Consider the following 17,459-nt stretch of genomic DNA (forward strand, 5'->3'; position numbering starts at 1 on the left):
TCTAATTGTTTATGTATAATTAGTTATGCAATGATGTTAATATATGAATATATAAAACAAGGTACTTACGTTAGAGAAGTGTTTGCAGAATCAGGATCCCGAGCAGTTACATGGCCAATTATGCTTCCTTCTTTGATATCTTCATTTACTTCAAATACATAAAAAGGTCTATTAAAAATGGGAGCCTCGTCTACATCTTGTAGCAGAACTTTCACAATAGCTGTATCCTTAAACGACCTAAGGTGTGTAAATCTTGGGTCTTCATAAGTATTAGCAGCTTCAACCTCAAATGTGTGCATTTTATGACTTTCAAAGTCCAGCAGCTGTGGAAACATTTTAATTATGACTTTTAATGAAATATATATTGGTATTTTTGTAAATAAATAAAACAAATTAATATGATGATATCAAATTATATGTATGTCACATATCAGGGTGGCCAATCCCGGGCCATTTTTTATCAATTACAGGAATTGGGATTGAAAAATGGTCAATCCCGGGATTCCCGGATTACCCGGAATTTACTTTCTTCTTGTGTGTCCCTCCAGCTACCCCACCCACCCCGCACATAAATCACTTCCTTCAGCCGCGGTGACTGCAGGGGGGCTGGGAGGAGGTGACAGATGACAGCTGCCTAACCTGCAGCCTCAGCGACTTATGACTGTGCAGCATGACCTCACAGTCAGAGGTCACGCTGCACTGGGGGAGCTGGGAGGAGGGAGCCGGGCAGCATTGAACATCCTGAGAATGCTTAATGCTGCCTGGCATTAAAGGGCTACGTGATCCTGGAATCCCCAGGATTGGAGCTTCCAATCATGGGATTGAATCCTGGCCTATTTTTTCCCTAAATCCCAGGATCCCACTGATCCTGGGATTGCCCACCCTTTCACATATGTAGCATACATACATTGTGTTCCAGGATCAGTACATTTTGTTCTGTAGTTGCAATAAAGCAGTTTTCAAACTCAGTCCTCAGGACCCCAAACAGTTCATGTTTTCCAGATCACCTAGCAGATGCAAAGGTGTAGTCATTACTGACAAATTTTAAATTCTCCACAGGTGGAGCTATTTTACTTGCATTTCTATGAGGAGACCGAGTTTGAGAAGCCATACACTAAAGCTAAGGTGTTTTTTAACTTTTCATTGAAATCATAATAACTTCCAAAGGATTACATTGATAAGTATTGCACTATACAAATGTAAATGAATACAAAGAATCATTAAAAAGGAAATAAATGTACCAACTCCATAAAGCAAGTGCTAAAGTTCAATGTCTTCTGTAATACATGTGGAAAATTTGTTAATACAAGATAAAGCCTTCCCTAAACTATTGCAGCTTAATAATGATGCTTCCAGCTATGTTATGTCTTTTAATGATTTGCTTCTGTACATTTTATTGAAGAATAGATAAAACATATGCATTAACTGTACAATATATGTGTCTTTTAAATTGGCCAATGTATCTTTTAATAGCTGCTAAAGTGTACTTAAGGACAACTCATCTTTCTTGTGAGAATTACATTTTATCGTACAAATGTAGCTATTGCCTTCTAAAGAAAAACTTTTTTGTAACTGGTTTACTATTTGCTAATTCTGTAAAAATTCCAAATGTTTTGTACAATGCAAATTGAATGGTGATAATATAGTGTATATAAATAATTTACAAGTAAATGCCATAATTGTTAAGATATATATATATTAGTTCTGTTTATCTTTACCAATCCATTAGCTGCTGAATATATATTCTGCTTGATGAATGTATTTGACACCGCCTTGTTTGCAGGTTTAGAGATAATCTCAGAACATTGGTCCAAGTCTATTAATTATGAACATTTGGTTATGTAATTTGCATACACCAGCAAATATTGCTTTTTTTTTTTACATGTATGCATACAGTATAAACCTGTATGAAATTACCTTCAGGCTATGTATATAAAATAAAAAAAGCATTTTGTAGGTAGACTTGGTTCCTATACACAAGATATCTCATTATGGCATGCAAATATTACAAATTATGGAAACATCTGAAATCCACAACACTTCTGTACCCTAGCATTTTGAATATGGGAGACTCAATCTATAAATAGTTGTGTATGTATTTTTTTGAACTCTGATTTGTATTTTGCATCTGGCTCATATAGTCTGAAATATTTTATTAGGATCTGTTAGCTATATCCATTATACAGTATTTGACTGTATGTATAAGAAGTCTGCCTTATTTGTCAGTACTGCTCCCAGCTCATTAATATGCTTAGACTACAGTATGTATTCCAGCACTGTCTGCATGGTTATTGGATAACTAGTGGATGTTCAGTGACTTGCCTTTATCCTTAGGCTTTCAGTTATCTGTATACTGTGGAACTACTCAGTTGCAGCATTACTTTACTGCTTTTCTTTCCTTTTTCTAGTACAACTAGTTACCTGGGTTATGCTGTACCCAGTAAAGACACACCCCCATGGTAGTCAATTCATGCACCCATGCATTGGCTCATGTGATGATGTCATCACAAGTCCAACCCCAATGGGAGCTTTGTAAGTGTGGTGATGAGCACTGGGTGAGAGATGTTTAAAAGGTATGTTATTTTATTTTGGTATGGCCATGGTGGGAACTTAATCCATGACATCAGTGCTGTGAAGAAGTCATGCTAACCATTACACCAGCTGTACTGCCCAAGGGAGTTGAGACCTTACATAAGTCAATGACCACAATGAATCACTCCCACAATTTCTCTGGAGTCTGAAATGTCATATAGTCTTGTAATAAGGAACATTAAGATAGTTGGTGCAAGGTTAACTACATATAAAGATTCATAATACTAACACAGTAGTCCTCACATAGTTAAGATATTTTTGAGCCATCTTTTTTTAATTAATATCGAGGTATGCATATTATCAATTGGTTCAAAATGTAATTATCTGGGATATCCTACAAAATAAATAAGCCTACATTATCTAGTGCTCTGTCTGTGTGTATAAAATGGTGCATGATTTTGCATCAGTTTATTTGTTTACTGCATGTGAATTACCTATGCATATCTTTAGAATAATGCACACAGCAGTATATTCACTCAGTGCTAATAATTTATACTTTGTCTATATGCGCTCATTTACAGTGGGAAAATAATGTTGATTAATATGGTACAAAACTAATTAAAAAGAATCAGAAATTATACTCAAAGCAACACCATGCAGGTTTTGTTTGTTAATGGTAATTAAACTATCACTACCTCAGCATGAACTGGATCATGCCAAAAAGAATAAGACATTGAATAAGATGAAACGTAAATCATTTGCTTACCATAGTGAAAGACTGATATCATAAAGCCCTTTTTGCAATTCTTTCTGTTTATATATACCCCATAATGAACAAGGTTGCAGCTCCATGCTAATATTAATGTATTTGTAACTGGTGTCCCTTAACACTTTCATGCATGATTTATGAAAATCTAAAACAAGATTTTTTTTAATGTTTTTTTTAGTCTTCAGGGCCTATAAAATCATTTAATTTTTTAAACTAAAGAATTCATGCACGTGTCTTAACTGGACATTTTGCATCTGCAACATAAAAAGTTTGCCTTATTATCATGGAACAGTAGCTTTTTTTTTCTTACAAAAGATTACAGTAAAATGCAACAAGAATGTCTGGTATGGTTCGAAATTGTTCCTATCATGTTGCTTACTGTATTTTCAGAGAACCGGACCTGCACATTTCTCAAAGCAACTGGTTAAAAGGTGGAGGCGCAATATCATAGACATACATTCCTGAATTTATTAATGCAATAGACACATACACAGTATAAAATAATAAGATAAAAATATAAAAAACAAATAAAATAAACAAGATAAAATACTCCTAAATGGGAATAGTACAATACACCCCGAGAGATGGAACAATGAACTAGAAAAAGTTTCTACTTCTGTTAATTATTGGCAACCATGTAATCAAACATGTATTGATTGAGCACCGTGTGTATGTGTCTATTGCATTAATAAATTCAGGAATATATGCCTATGATATTGCGCCTTCACCTTTTAACCAATTTCTTCTAGTCACTGGGGTTAGCTACCCTCAATAGGAGAGCAGCAGTGTATAGATTTAATATTTGAGAAAGCGGCAGGACTCCTATTCTTTCTTTTTTTCCTCTCATAGCAACTGTATCTGCATACAACCAGCCAAACACTGTTACATAATTTGATGCTGATTCAGTATGCAGAATATAGCCATACCACACAACATTTAAATCAGCATAAGCTGCGTTCTGGAGGACTGGGTTTTATTTAGTATGTTGCTTTAATAATGGGACTTTAGGGTGCCAATGGGTGATGTTCTATCACTATGCAACTGTTAAAATAACAGACACTTTCTGGTTGGTCTAAAAAAGCAGTCAGAAGTCATATCCATTTGCATTGGGACTGTAAAAGATGCATGTTATTACACTCGCCGAGTTCCAGGCAAAAGACACATTTAAATATCTGAGTTTGTGCATCTTTTTCCCGAATGTTAAAATTGTCTCCCATTACATCTCGGCCACAATATTTTCTCTAGGTCTCTTTTTAGTTTTGACCTTATCTAATTTAGAAGCTGCTTCTATAAAAGGTAAATGGATGTTAGCAGATGAGCTGACCCATATTTAACTCAGAACATATTTATTACAGACTTAATTTGTTAAATCATGGAAAAGCATGTTATTATGACCATGCCCTTGCTGTAAAATGACATAATTGACAGCATTGCACAGTTCTTCTGCAGGGGTGGAGTCACAATGATGCAAAAAAATCATCAAGTTCCTGGACTTCCCACTTCATTGGGGAAGTCACAAGTATCTATTCTACATCAAATGTACTTAGTAAATCAGTTGTTCAATATCAATTTGGATCATTCCTTTGTTCACATATTATTGCTCCAGGCAAAGGTACTGTATAAATTGCCTAAGTTATAATCTCCATTTAATTTGTTAACTCAGGAAAATTAAGAACTGATGAACAGTTGGAAACAAAAGAAGCAAACACAAAACTCTTGCTCCTTGGTCAAAAAATAAAATAAAATTGCTTAGACACATAAAATCACACTACTGTATGTAAATATGCTACCAATGAAGAAATAACCAATTACCATTGGAGTAGAAAAATAAATGGTTAGTTAGTGATGTAGCCCATCATCAAGATTGGGTATTTGCATTTTCCCCTGAACACCCACAAATAATATGGCTTTCTTATACATCTTTTTCCCACTCTTCACTAAATATGTTCATAATTGCACAAATATGCCTTTACTTTGCCCAAGCAATGTTAGAATTCCTGTATACATCCACCAGACATAAGTGACAGAGTCACGTCCTGTATGTATGTATGTATATATATATATGGCTCTTTGTTGTAAATTAAGCACGGCAAATAGTGATACTGAGCAAGGCACCTATGATCATGTCTATTAATTGCCTTGCCCTCTCATTTGTTTATATATATAATTCGCTTACATATAAATACGTTCATAAACTGTGCGACAGCTATCAAAGAAAATTGGGTGATTATGTATGCTAATTCCCGGTGTATTGCGTCACTTCCGGTGGACGCATCACAATTCAAATACGGTCACAAATATATTTTTTAAATATATTGTTTTTATATCGTTTTTGTATTATTACTCTGTTCTGTAGCACATGTATGTGATGATCAGTGCTTATGAGAATTCTTACTAATTAGCACCATTAGTATTCCCGGCTGCCGAATTGTAAACCGGAAGTGACGCTCACAACATGGATATCGTAACTTCCGGTCACTAAGCGTTACCTCGCGTCAACTTATACAAATAGACGACGCCTTAATACAGGCCGTCTATGAGGCATATATCACATATTCCCCTAGTGCACCCACGATGCCACCAATGTAGTCCGATTCGTGTTATAAAACATCTATTCCGAGAACGGGAAGTGACGTCACTTCCAGTTCCGGTATGGTGAACCGCACGGAATCTCATGCGCGGACGGCGCCTAATGCAAGCCGTCTATGTAGCTTGGATTTATCAGTTCTAGGGCATCCACAATGCCACCAATGTGTTACTAATACTCTCTCACATCGGATTGAAAATTTACGTAGACAGGAAGTGACGTCACTTCCGGGTCTAGTAAAAATATGCACGAACTTTACACCTTGGATTTTTATTGACCATCATTTGTAAATCATTGTTTATGTTCCCACCAACCTTTTAAATTCACTATTATGAGACAATAGTCATATTACATTAGTAATATGTTTTACTTTCGTTTTTGACGGAATTTACGTCACTTCCGGTTCCGGGAGTTCCGTGAACCGGAAGTAGAGGGTCAAACTGGCTCAGTGAGCTTTAAAAAGACATTGCTTTGGACTGCACTCTTATCTCCTGAGGAAGCCTTGATTGGCGAAACGCGTTGAGACCTGAGCAGAACCTTACACTGCTACTAAGCTAAGCTTTATTTATTACTCTTTTAACTGATCTATATTTTTACTTGATTGATGTTTTATAGCCATTAATTTGAACAAATTTCCTAGTCTTCCGACTGATTTTACAACTACTTTGTGTACTGGATTGGATGGGAGATTTCTGGAGAAACGATCACTAGATGTTTATGCTGATTATACATCTAAATCTGGTATGCCTAATAAGGTTTTTTTGGGGGAGATTATTATTTACCCTGAAATACTACGCCATGTGGCGATCCCATCTTCTCTGATTTTTAGATGGTGTTGCTAGCAAGAAATATCCTGACTGACATCTATTTATTTGACGTGGTTTAAAGAAATCATCTGGTACGCATTTATATATTTCACTACAGTGTCATCCAACACATATAAAACTTACTGCACCATAGGCGCTTGTTCTTCTCCTCTTTTTGCTATATATATATATATATATATATATATATATATGTAACAAAGGTTGTCTGCACTCTCCATATCAAACAAACTTGCTGGGGTGTCACTCAAAATTCACTGAGCAAAAGGCATAGTCTTTCCTCCATGAGTATATAGAAATCTTGGATAGAGTGCACTCACGAGTCGAATCATATAGTCAATCAGGGTTTAATGTGGCATAGGCATAATCATCACACCGACGTTTGGTCCTTACTGGACCTTTGTCAAGGTTCAAATGATACAAACACAGTTCACCCATATATAGCCATAATGATAATCACAATGTAACATAGAAAACCCGGAACTTCCCACACATAACATCACACAATAATACCATACAAATATATAATACATAAAAGACCCTTTCATGTTACCCTGTATTTACGCCGCCTCATCCATCCCGTCTATTTGACAATGTTTCATCCAACATGTCTAATCCCGCTGCCGCCAGCAGCCGCTGGTGACCCGCACGCTGGCGGAAGTGGAAATGTTCAAACACAATCTGTGGAACGCAACCACGTGTTTCAGACACGTGGCTCGTTCCTCCAATCATCTAGAGGACATGTGATCCACAGCATCAATACCAAGAGGCAAGGGCGTATCTCACAGCCTTCCGTGTCCTAGCAACCATTAAAGCAGCATATACATAACAATGCCCATATAGGCAAACAAGTAGCCATAAGCATTATACAGCCACATTAATTCATATATAATATAATACTAGTAATAGTTGATGTATGGGTGAGGCTGAAATGAGTAAAAATGGTTAGGAAATTCATAATATATCATGCATATAGCCTTCTATATAATTATCTTAGTATTTAACACATGAACAACATATGGATAGTGCATCAGGATTGGTCTCACCGACCGGAACACACCACAGCAAAAAACTATATATAAAAAAAGAAGAAAAGAAAAAAAGAAAAAAACACTAATAGGGGGCTACCACGAAAGATGCGTATATATATATCATAAAAAAATACTTAAATGCACCGAGTCATTCAAGCCCTTTGGGTAAACAGTCTCCAGCCTATGGATCCAATAAGCTTCCAGGTGTAATAGAATCTTCGCTCGATCGCCACCTCTGGGTAATGGTGGTACTCTGTCAATCACCATATAGCGTAGAGCTGTCAATTGGTGCTTATGTTGCACAAAATGTCATGCAACCGGTTTATCAGACCCTCCTGTTTTCAATGCCAGTCTGATGTTAGAGCGATGGTTGGAGATTCGTTCGCGAAAGGACCTTATGGTTTGCCCACATAGACTAGTGAGCAAGGGCACATTAGTATATAAATTACATAGTCAGATGTGCATGTCAAACGATGTTGTATTGATATCCGTCTTCCATCATGTGGGTGTGGGAAGGAATTGCCAGTGAGCATACCCCTGCATGTCGTGCAGTTTGGGCACTTATAGCAACCTAGTTTCTTTAAAGGTAGCCACCCTTCCACCTCCTTCCCCACTGACTGGTCCGGACGCATCAGCATATTTCGTAGATTTGGTCCCCGCCTATAGGCTATCAGCGGTTGTTTGGGAAGCACATCTTTAAGGGTATTGTCTGTTGACACAATCCCCCAATTTTTCTTAATAGCAGCCCTTGTAGCAAAGCTACCAGTATCATAGTTCGTAAGGAACACAAACGGTTTCTCAACTTCACTTGAGATTGTTTTGCCACATTTAAAGCGACCTTCAGCTTTACGTAAACAATGTTCAACTACATCGGGATGATATCCACTATCGAGGAACCGATGTTGCATTTCCACCAATTGCTCTTTCAGAATCTGAGTGTCCGAGTTGTTCCTCATAACCCTAGTAAACTGGGAAATAGGTAAACTTTCCTTTAATGGTTTCGGATGGTACCTGCTGTAATGTAGCAGTGTGTTCCGATCAGTGGCCTTCCTATACAACTTAAATCCATACCCCCCGTCAGTGGTGAATACAATCACGTCCAGAAAATTAATGCTTTTGAAATCACATTCCATCGTAAAGCGAATCGATGTGTCTAATTGATTGAGGTGCATCACCATACTCTCTAAAGCAGTCCTATCACCAGACCATAATAAAAATACGTCAATTATGAAATGTCTATAGTAGCCGATACTACCCCCAAACATCGGGAATATATATTGTTGTTCATACTCATCCATATACAGGTTAGCATACGCCAGGGCTATGTTACTCCCCATCGCAGTCCCAGATGTCTGGAGGTAGTATAGGTCACCAAATTTGAAATAATTACACATTAGTGTCATCTCAAGTAGTTCAAGCAGAAACTCAATGGGTGGATGGTGGTGGTGATTACTCAACAGTGCTCTTTTAACTGCGGCCATACCTGCCTGATGAGGTATGACCGTAAACAATGAAGATACATCCATCGTAACCAACAAAAAATCTTTAGTGTCAACCGTAACAGACTTTAGCTCATTTATAAAGTCATTAGTATCCTTGATATAGCTTGCACGTTATCTCGACACCTATCTCCAGCCATGTGTGAAACAAATAAAAGCAATATCAAGGATACTAATGACTTTATAGCAGAAGCCGCTACTCACGAAACCGGGAGAGAACCCCAATAAGCGAGAACCCCCAGATGACTGCAACAGGTACACTTGGACTGGAAGGATTCCCAGGACTGGCTTCAGAACTCCAGGGAGCAGGATCGACCAGATTCAGCAGACTAGGAACAAACTCTGCAAGGCAGGAACAGCATACAGGAAGCTATCACCGGGGAGGCTGCAGTGTGCTGGCTCCCATAAAAAGGCCCTGCTGTCCAATGACTGGAGAGCAAGCCAGACCAGCCCCAAGACCCTAATTGATGGTTGCCGTGCAGCTGCCCTGTTGCACGAGCAACTCATTAAATAGAATTAGTATCTGGCAACGGGGAACGCGGGTTACCAGTGGCGTCCCCGTTGCCATGGACCCGGTGGCTGTGGACGCCCGGCGTCCTAGCGTTGCCAGGGACCCGGCGGCACAGCATGCACGGCGTCCTGGCGTAGCTAGGCGCTGGGCGGGTATGGAAGAAGGTACGGCGGCCGTGACCGTCGCTCGGCAACAGTCGGAGCGGCGTCACGGACCGCCGCGCCTAACAGTACCCCCCCCTTGAGGAGGGGTTAAAGAACCCCTAAAGCCGGGTTTCTGAGGAAATTCCTGAAAGAATAATTTCTTAAGTTTAGGTGCATGTAGATCCTTATCCAGGACCCAAGACCTTTCCTCCAGGCCATAGTCTTTCCAGTGAACCAAAAAATACAGCCGACCTCGAAAAGCTTTGGAATCTAAAACCTTCTCCACCAAAAACTCTTGTTGCCCCTGAACATCCACCAGAGGTCTACCCTGAGAAGTTTTCCGAGGGAATCTCCTGGAAGAAATATATTGCTTCAGAAGGGAACAATGAAAAATATTGCCAATTTTGAGTGATTTAGGCAAGCGTAGCCGAAAAGCAACTGGATTGACCTTTCTTTACGATAAGGAACGGTCCAATAAATTTGGGTGCCCAATCTAGCCGAGGGTTGTCGGAGATTGATGTTGCGGGTTGACAACTACACTTTATCTCCCACCTTAAAAGTGCATGGGCGTCGGAACCTATCTGAAAAAAATCTTTTCTCGGAAGGCAGCCTTCTTAAGGGCAAGGTGCACCTTTTTCCAAATCATTCTGAGATGGGAAGTTAAGGTCAATGAAGAGACTGGAAAATTAGGGTAAAAAGAATTGGCTCTAGGATGAAAGCCCACGACCAAAAAGAATGGAGACTCCTTGGTGGAAGAATGACAAGAGTTATTATAGGCAAATTCGGACAAAGGAAGAAATTCAGACCAATCATTCTGAAGTTTGGCCGAATGTAACCGTAAATACTGTTTTAATGACTGATTAACATGTTCAGTTTGTCCGTTAGATTGTGGATGGTACCCAGATGTTAAAGAGAGTTTCATATTTAATGAGGCACAAAACCGTTTCCAGAAACAGGCAATGAATTGCGGTCCCCGATCAGAGACAATATCCATGGGTAAACCATGGAGCCTGAAGATATGGCGGAGAAACAAAACTGCCAACCCTTGAGCGGAGGGTAATCGGGGAAGAGCAATGAAGTGGGCCATCTTGCTTAAACGGTCTACTACCACCCAAATGTCCCGGAACCCAGCTGAAAGAGGAAAGTCCACCACAAAATCCATGGATATATGTGACCATGGCCTGAGAGGAATGGCTAGAGGCATGAGTTGCCCGACCGGCAACGATCGAGATACCTTGTACTGAGCACAAACCTGACAGGAACGGACAAATTCCCTCAGATCTTTAGAAAGATTAGGCCACCACACTGAGCGAGAGATTAACTCCAAGGTTTTAGTGATACCCGGATGACCAGAAACCTTATTATCATGAAACTCAGCTAGAACAGTGCCTCTCAGAAATTCAGGGACGAAGAGACGATCTGCAGAAGTGACATTGGGAGCCTGCTGCTGAAGCTGGACTAGCTGTGTAAATACATCCTGTGTGAGGCCAGCCCGGATTACAGATGATGGGACTATGGGGGTAGTAGCCGGGTGGTTATTGTGAACCGGAAGAAAACAACGTGACAGGGCATCGGCTTTCGTATTCTTGGAACCGGGCCTGAAGGTGATGATAAACCTGAAACGAGTAAAAAACAGCACCCAACGTGCCTGTCGAGCATTAAGCCGTTTAGCTGACTCAATATACTGCAGGTTCTTGTGGTCAGTGAACACAGTAGTGGTATGCCTTGCTCCTTCCAGCCAGTGCCTCCACTCCACGAAAGCCCATTTAACTGCCAACAATTCTCGATTACCAAAATCATAGTTGGATTCTGCGGACGAGAATTTTATGGACATGAAGGCACATAGGTGTAATTCCCGAGACCCCGGGTCTTCCTGAGAAAGGATAGCCCCCACTCCGACCTCTGAAGCATCTACCTCGACAATAAAGGGGAGATCCGGGTTAGGGTGTCTGAGTACTGGAGCTGAGACAAAGGCCTGTTTCAAGGCCAGGAAGGCAGACTTGGCTTTAGGCGACCAATTGGAAGGGTCCGCTCCTTTTTTAGTCAATGCCACATTAGTAGCAACCAAATCTGAGAAGGTATGAATAAAACGCCTATAATAATTTGCAAACCCTAAAAAGCGCTGGATTGCTTTTAAGTTCGTGGGTTTTGCCCAATTTAGGATTGCCTGGAGTTTTTTTGGTTCCATGAAAAACCCCTTTAGAGAAATAATATACCCCAGGAAGGAAATCTGTGATGTGGAAATCAAATTTCTCCAGTTTGGCGTACAAATTTTCCCGTAACCTCTGAAGGAGCAGTCGCACATGGGTAATATGTTGTTCAAAGGACTCAGAGTAAATCAAAATGTCATCTAAATAAACGACTGCAAACTTTCCTAGAAAGTCGCGAAGGACGTCGTTAATGAGATCTTGAAATACAGCAGGAGCATTAGACAGCCCAAACGGCATCACCAGGTATTCATAATGTCCCGACTGTGTGCTGAAAGCCGTCTTCCACTCATCCCCAGATTTTATTCGGATGAGATTGTAAGCCCCTCTAAGATCGATTTTGGATAACGGCAGTACGGAGCTGATCAAATAGTACCGAAATCAGTGGCAAGGGGTAGGTGTTTTTAACAGAAATCTTATTCAGAGCCCGATAATCAATACATGGTCTGAGCGACCCATCTTTTTTCTCAACAAAAATGAACCTTGCACTCAATGGAGATTTCGAGGGCCTAATGAAGCCCTTCTTCAGGCTCTCTTGTACATACTCATCCATTGCCGTAGTTTCCAGCTCAGACAGGGCATATAGTCTCCCTTTAGGCAAAGAGGCACTGGGACCTAAGTCAATGGCACAGTCATAGGACCGATGAGGGGGCAGAATATCCGCATTACCCTTGGAGAAAACATTGGCAAAGTCCTGATATTCCAAAGGAATAAGTTCTGGGGTGACAGCCGCAACCCGGACTGGACGGGAAATACATTCCTTAACACAAAAGGAACCCCATCGGGAAATCTCCCCAGACCGCCAATCTATGGTGGGATTATGAAAGGCAAGCCAGGGGTGACCCAAAACTACGGGGACTGCCGGAAAATGGGTAAGGTAAAACTCGATTTTCTCCGAATGTAGGGCCCTCACTGTCAGTTGTACTGGAGGAGTGCGGTGAGTGATTACCCCATTAGAAAGCGGACCACCATCCAAGCCGTGCATGGTGATATGTTTATCCAAAGGTATCTGCGGAACTCCCAAAGCCTGAGTCCAACCAAGATCCATGAAATTTCCCGCAGCTCCACTGTCGACGAAGGCCGACACCAACGAACTGAGACTACCAAAGGAAATTTTTACAGGAACTAATAAGGAATCATTAGAGGAGATCAATTGCAGACCCAAGTGAACCCCCTCACAATTCACTTGGCCAGAGCGTTTCCCTGCTTATTCGGGCAATTACGCGCGACATGTCCCTTGCCACCACAATACAAGCAGAGACCAGAATTTAGCCTCCTGGTTCTTTCCTCTGGGGACAGCCGGGAGAGATCCATTTGCATGGGCTCCTCGACGTCCTCAGGGAAAGTATACACACATGGACTAGGCTTAAACTAGCTCCTCTTTCAGCCCTCCGCTCCCGGAGACGACGATCAATTTTAATAGCAAGCTCCATGAGTTTGTCTAAAGTCTCTGGAGCGGGGTACTGAAGGAGACTGTCTTTAATAACGTCAGACAAACCGAGGCGAAACTGACTGCGCAGGGCCGGGTCATTCCAGCCACAGTCGTTCGACCAACGGCGAAACTCGGTACAATACGCCTCTGCTGGATTTTTCCCTTGCTTAAGTGCACGCAGGTGACTCTCAGCCGACGCTTCTCTATCAGGGTCATCATACAAAAGGCCTAAGGACTTAAAAAAGGCATCTACCGATAGCAAGGCTGCATCATCGGCTTTTAACCCAAAAGCCCAGGTTTGCGGGTCGCCTTGAAGCAAAGACATCACAATCCCGACCCGTTGAGACTCAGTACCAGAGGATCGGGGCCTTAACCAAAAATAAAGTTTACAAGCTTCCTTAAAATTAAAAAAATCCTTTCGGTTACACGAAAAACGGTCAGGAAGATGCATCTTTGGTTCTGGAATCATACTCGGGGAGGCTCGCAAAAGATCTTCCTGCGATCTCACCCGAAGAGTAAGATCCTGAACCATCTGAGTTAGTTCCTGAATCTGGTTGGCCAAAAGCTGGCTGGGATTCGGTCCTAATACTGCCGGATTCATGAGGCTGAATCTCAAGGCCCACCAAATACAAATAACTCTTTATTCTTTTTTGGGCCGGTGATAATGTTACATTCCTGGTGCTCAGAACAAGAGAGATGTTGTGTAGTGAGTCCAGAGCACCAGAACGTGACGCTGAAATAAGGTGTGGTATGGAAATAGCCCCTAGCAACCTACCTCCATTGTTTCACCCATGTGGTCAGTTCACGCCTGCGTCACTATGGTTTCTTAGGCCCACGGCAGCCGCGTTTGAAGGGCGGATTAGGTCTGCCCAACTCCGATGCCCCCAGTTCTTAGAGTGAGACAAGGCATGAACCGAGACAGGAAAATAACAAGGGGACTCTAACTAAAGCAAACAGATGGCTAGGGGCTACTAACTACCCTAAAACTAAATATATGTGCGGCACGCCGCCAAGGGAAAAGGACAACAAAAGATACCACTGTCCACACCCCACATGGCACCGTCGTGTACCGGGGAGTACAGTGAAAAGCGGAAACCTCCGCAAAAACACCAGTACAAAACAAACGCAAGGACTAAGCGGCCTAGGCCGCAACACGCGGCAGAAGCCGCTACTCACGAAACCGGGAGAGAACCCCAATAAGCGAGAACCCCCAGATGACTGCAACAGGTTCACTTGGACTGGAAGGATTCCCAGGACCGGCTTCAGAACTCCAGGACTCAGGAACACAGGGAGCAGGATCGACCAGATTCAGCAGACTAGGAACAAACTCTGTCACCGGGGAGGCTGCAGTGGGGAGGCTGCAGTGTGCTGGCTCCAATAAAAAGGCCCTGCTGTCCAGTGACCGGAGAGCCAGCCAGACCAGCCCCCAGACCCTAATTGATGGTTGCCATGCAGCTGCCCTGCTGCACGAGCAACTCATTAAATAGAATTAGTATCTGGCAACGGGGAACGCGGGCCGCCATTGGCGTCCCCGTTGCCATGGACCCGGCGGCTGTGGACGCCCGGCGTCCTAGCGTTGCCATGGACCCGGCGGCACAGCACGCATGGCGTCCTGGCGTTGCTAGGCGCCGGGCGGGTACGGAAGAAGGTGCGGCGGCCGTGACCGTCGCTCAGCAACAGTCGGAGTGGCGTCACGGACCGCCGTGCCTAACAACTAGTCTGTGTGGGCAAGATCATAAGGTCCTTTCACGAACGAATCTCCAACCATCGCTCTAACATCAGACTGGCATTGAAAACAGGAGGGTCTGATAAACCGGTTGTACAACATTTTGTGCAACATAAGCACCAATTGACAGCTCTACGCTATATGGTGATTGACAGAGTACCACCATTACCCAGAGGCGGCGATCGAGCGAAGATTCTATTACGCCGGGAAGCTTATTGGATCCATAGGCTGGAGACTGTTTACCCAAAGGGCTTGATTGACTCGGTGCATTTAAGTATTTTTTTATGATATATATATATATATATATATATATATATACGCATCTTTCGTGGTAGCCCCCTATTAATGTTTTTTTCTTTTTTTTCTTTGTTTATATATAGTTTTTTGCTGCGGTGTGTTCCGGTCGGTGAGACCAATCCTGATGCACTATCCATATGTTGTTCATGTGTAAAATACTAAGATGATTATATTTATGGCTATATGCATGATAAATTATGAATTTCCTAACCATTTTTACTCATTTCAGCCTGACCCTTACATCAACTATTACTAGTATTATATTATATATGAATTAATGTGGCTGTATAATGCTTATGGCTACTTGTTTGCCTATATGGGCATTGTTATGTATATGCTGCTTTAATGGTTGCTAGGACACGGAAGGCTGTGAGATACGCCCTTGCCTCTTGGTATTGATGCTGTGGATCACATGTCCTCTAGATGATTGGAGGAACGAGCCACGTGTCGGAAACACATGGTTGCGTTCCACAGATTGTGTTTGAACATTTCCGCTTCCGCCAGCGTGCGGGTCACCAGCGGCTGCTGGCGGCAGCGGGATGAGACATGTTGGATGAAACATTGTCAAATAGACGGGATGGATGAGGCGGCGTAAATACAGGGTAACATGAAAGGGTCTTTTATGTATTATATATTTGTATGGTATTATTGTGTGATGTTATGTGTGGGAAGTTCCGGGTTTTCTATGTTACATTGTGATTATCATTATGGCTATATATGGGTGAACTGTGTTTGTATCATTTGAACCTTGACAAAGGTCAAGTAAGGACCGAAACGTCGGTGTGATGATTATGCCTATGCCACATTAAACCCTGATTGACTATATGATTCGACTGGTGAGTGCACTCTATCCAAGATTTATATATATATATATATATATATATATAGATATGCCCAATTTTCTGGAGGTGCACAGTATGATATCACACAAATTATGCAATGCAAATTGCCACAGTACTCACTTTATGTTGGTTCCAGAATTATTACATTCATTCCAACAATAATCCTTTGTACATTCTGCATAGAGAGTGGGCCCCTGAGGGTAGATTTTAGGTGTAATAGTAGACAATAGATTTACACTGTGTGGGTTATTTTAAGTAGTTAACAACTTTTAAATACTGTGAAAATAAAATGTATTGTGCAGTTACCTTTTTAACCATTATGATTCCATCCTGTGTATTCTGTTCTGTGATTATCTCAAATAAGTCTTTGGCATTTCCATCAATAATACTGTATATAATCTCAGCATTCTTCCCCATGTCTGCATCATTGGCTTTTATTCTGCCAATTGCTGTTCCTAAGTATGCAGACTCTAAACAGACAAACTGGTAGATACCTATAATACAACAGAGAAAACATTTTTTAGGAGAATAGTTGAGGGTTGAGTTACAAGCATTCATAATTTATTTATAGAGGACCCCAACTACCATTTATATATATTTTTTATTTGAATAACAAATATAATCTAATCATTTCAGTACTTAATACATTTTAAATCAGAATTCCTAATTATGATTAGACCCAAAAATGATTTACAGTATCATTAACAAACAAAATAATATACTGTAAACTACCCTTGTAGTGTTAAATAACTTTGTTTAGTCAGCTAAAATTTATGTCCAATGATGTGTTTTTTCCCCCCCGCAAAGCATGTATGGCCAAACAAAGAAAAGAAAAATAAACTAATGGAAAATATATCAACTGATGCAATTTTTATATGAGGGTATTAATGTATTATCATGCTCTTTTGCAGAATCAGTATGACTAGAGGATATTCTGTATAAGACTCCAATAATGTTACTATAACCTTGAATCGGACATTTTGAAATTTCCACTCTGCTCTCTGCAGACTTTTATTGGCACCATCACACTAATGATGTCAGAATGAAAAGTAAAACAAA

At 41.1% G+C, this 17,459-nt stretch overlaps 1 protein-coding gene across 2 annotated transcripts in view; it reads right to left on the reverse strand.

The window, feature by feature from the left end:
- Window positions 1-17,459, reverse strand: part of LOC134927888 (cadherin-9-like) — a 372,116-nt gene that overhangs the window by 164,731 nt on the left and 189,926 nt on the right. For both annotated transcript variants that reach the window (XM_063922970.1, XM_063922969.1), the window contains exons 9-10: window positions 16,707-16,894; window positions 70-323 (exon numbers count right to left, since the gene is read on the reverse strand). In XM_063922970.1, coding sequence (XP_063779040.1) covers window positions 70-323; window positions 16,707-16,894 — 442 coding nt within the window. The remainder of the gene's footprint in view (window positions 1-69; window positions 324-16,706; window positions 16,895-17,459) is intronic.

The sequence above is a fragment of the Pseudophryne corroboree genome, chromosome 5 (assembly GCF_028390025.1).
Source record: "Pseudophryne corroboree isolate aPseCor3 chromosome 5, aPseCor3.hap2, whole genome shotgun sequence".
NCBI lineage: Eukaryota > Metazoa > Chordata > Amphibia > Anura > Myobatrachidae > Pseudophryne > Pseudophryne corroboree.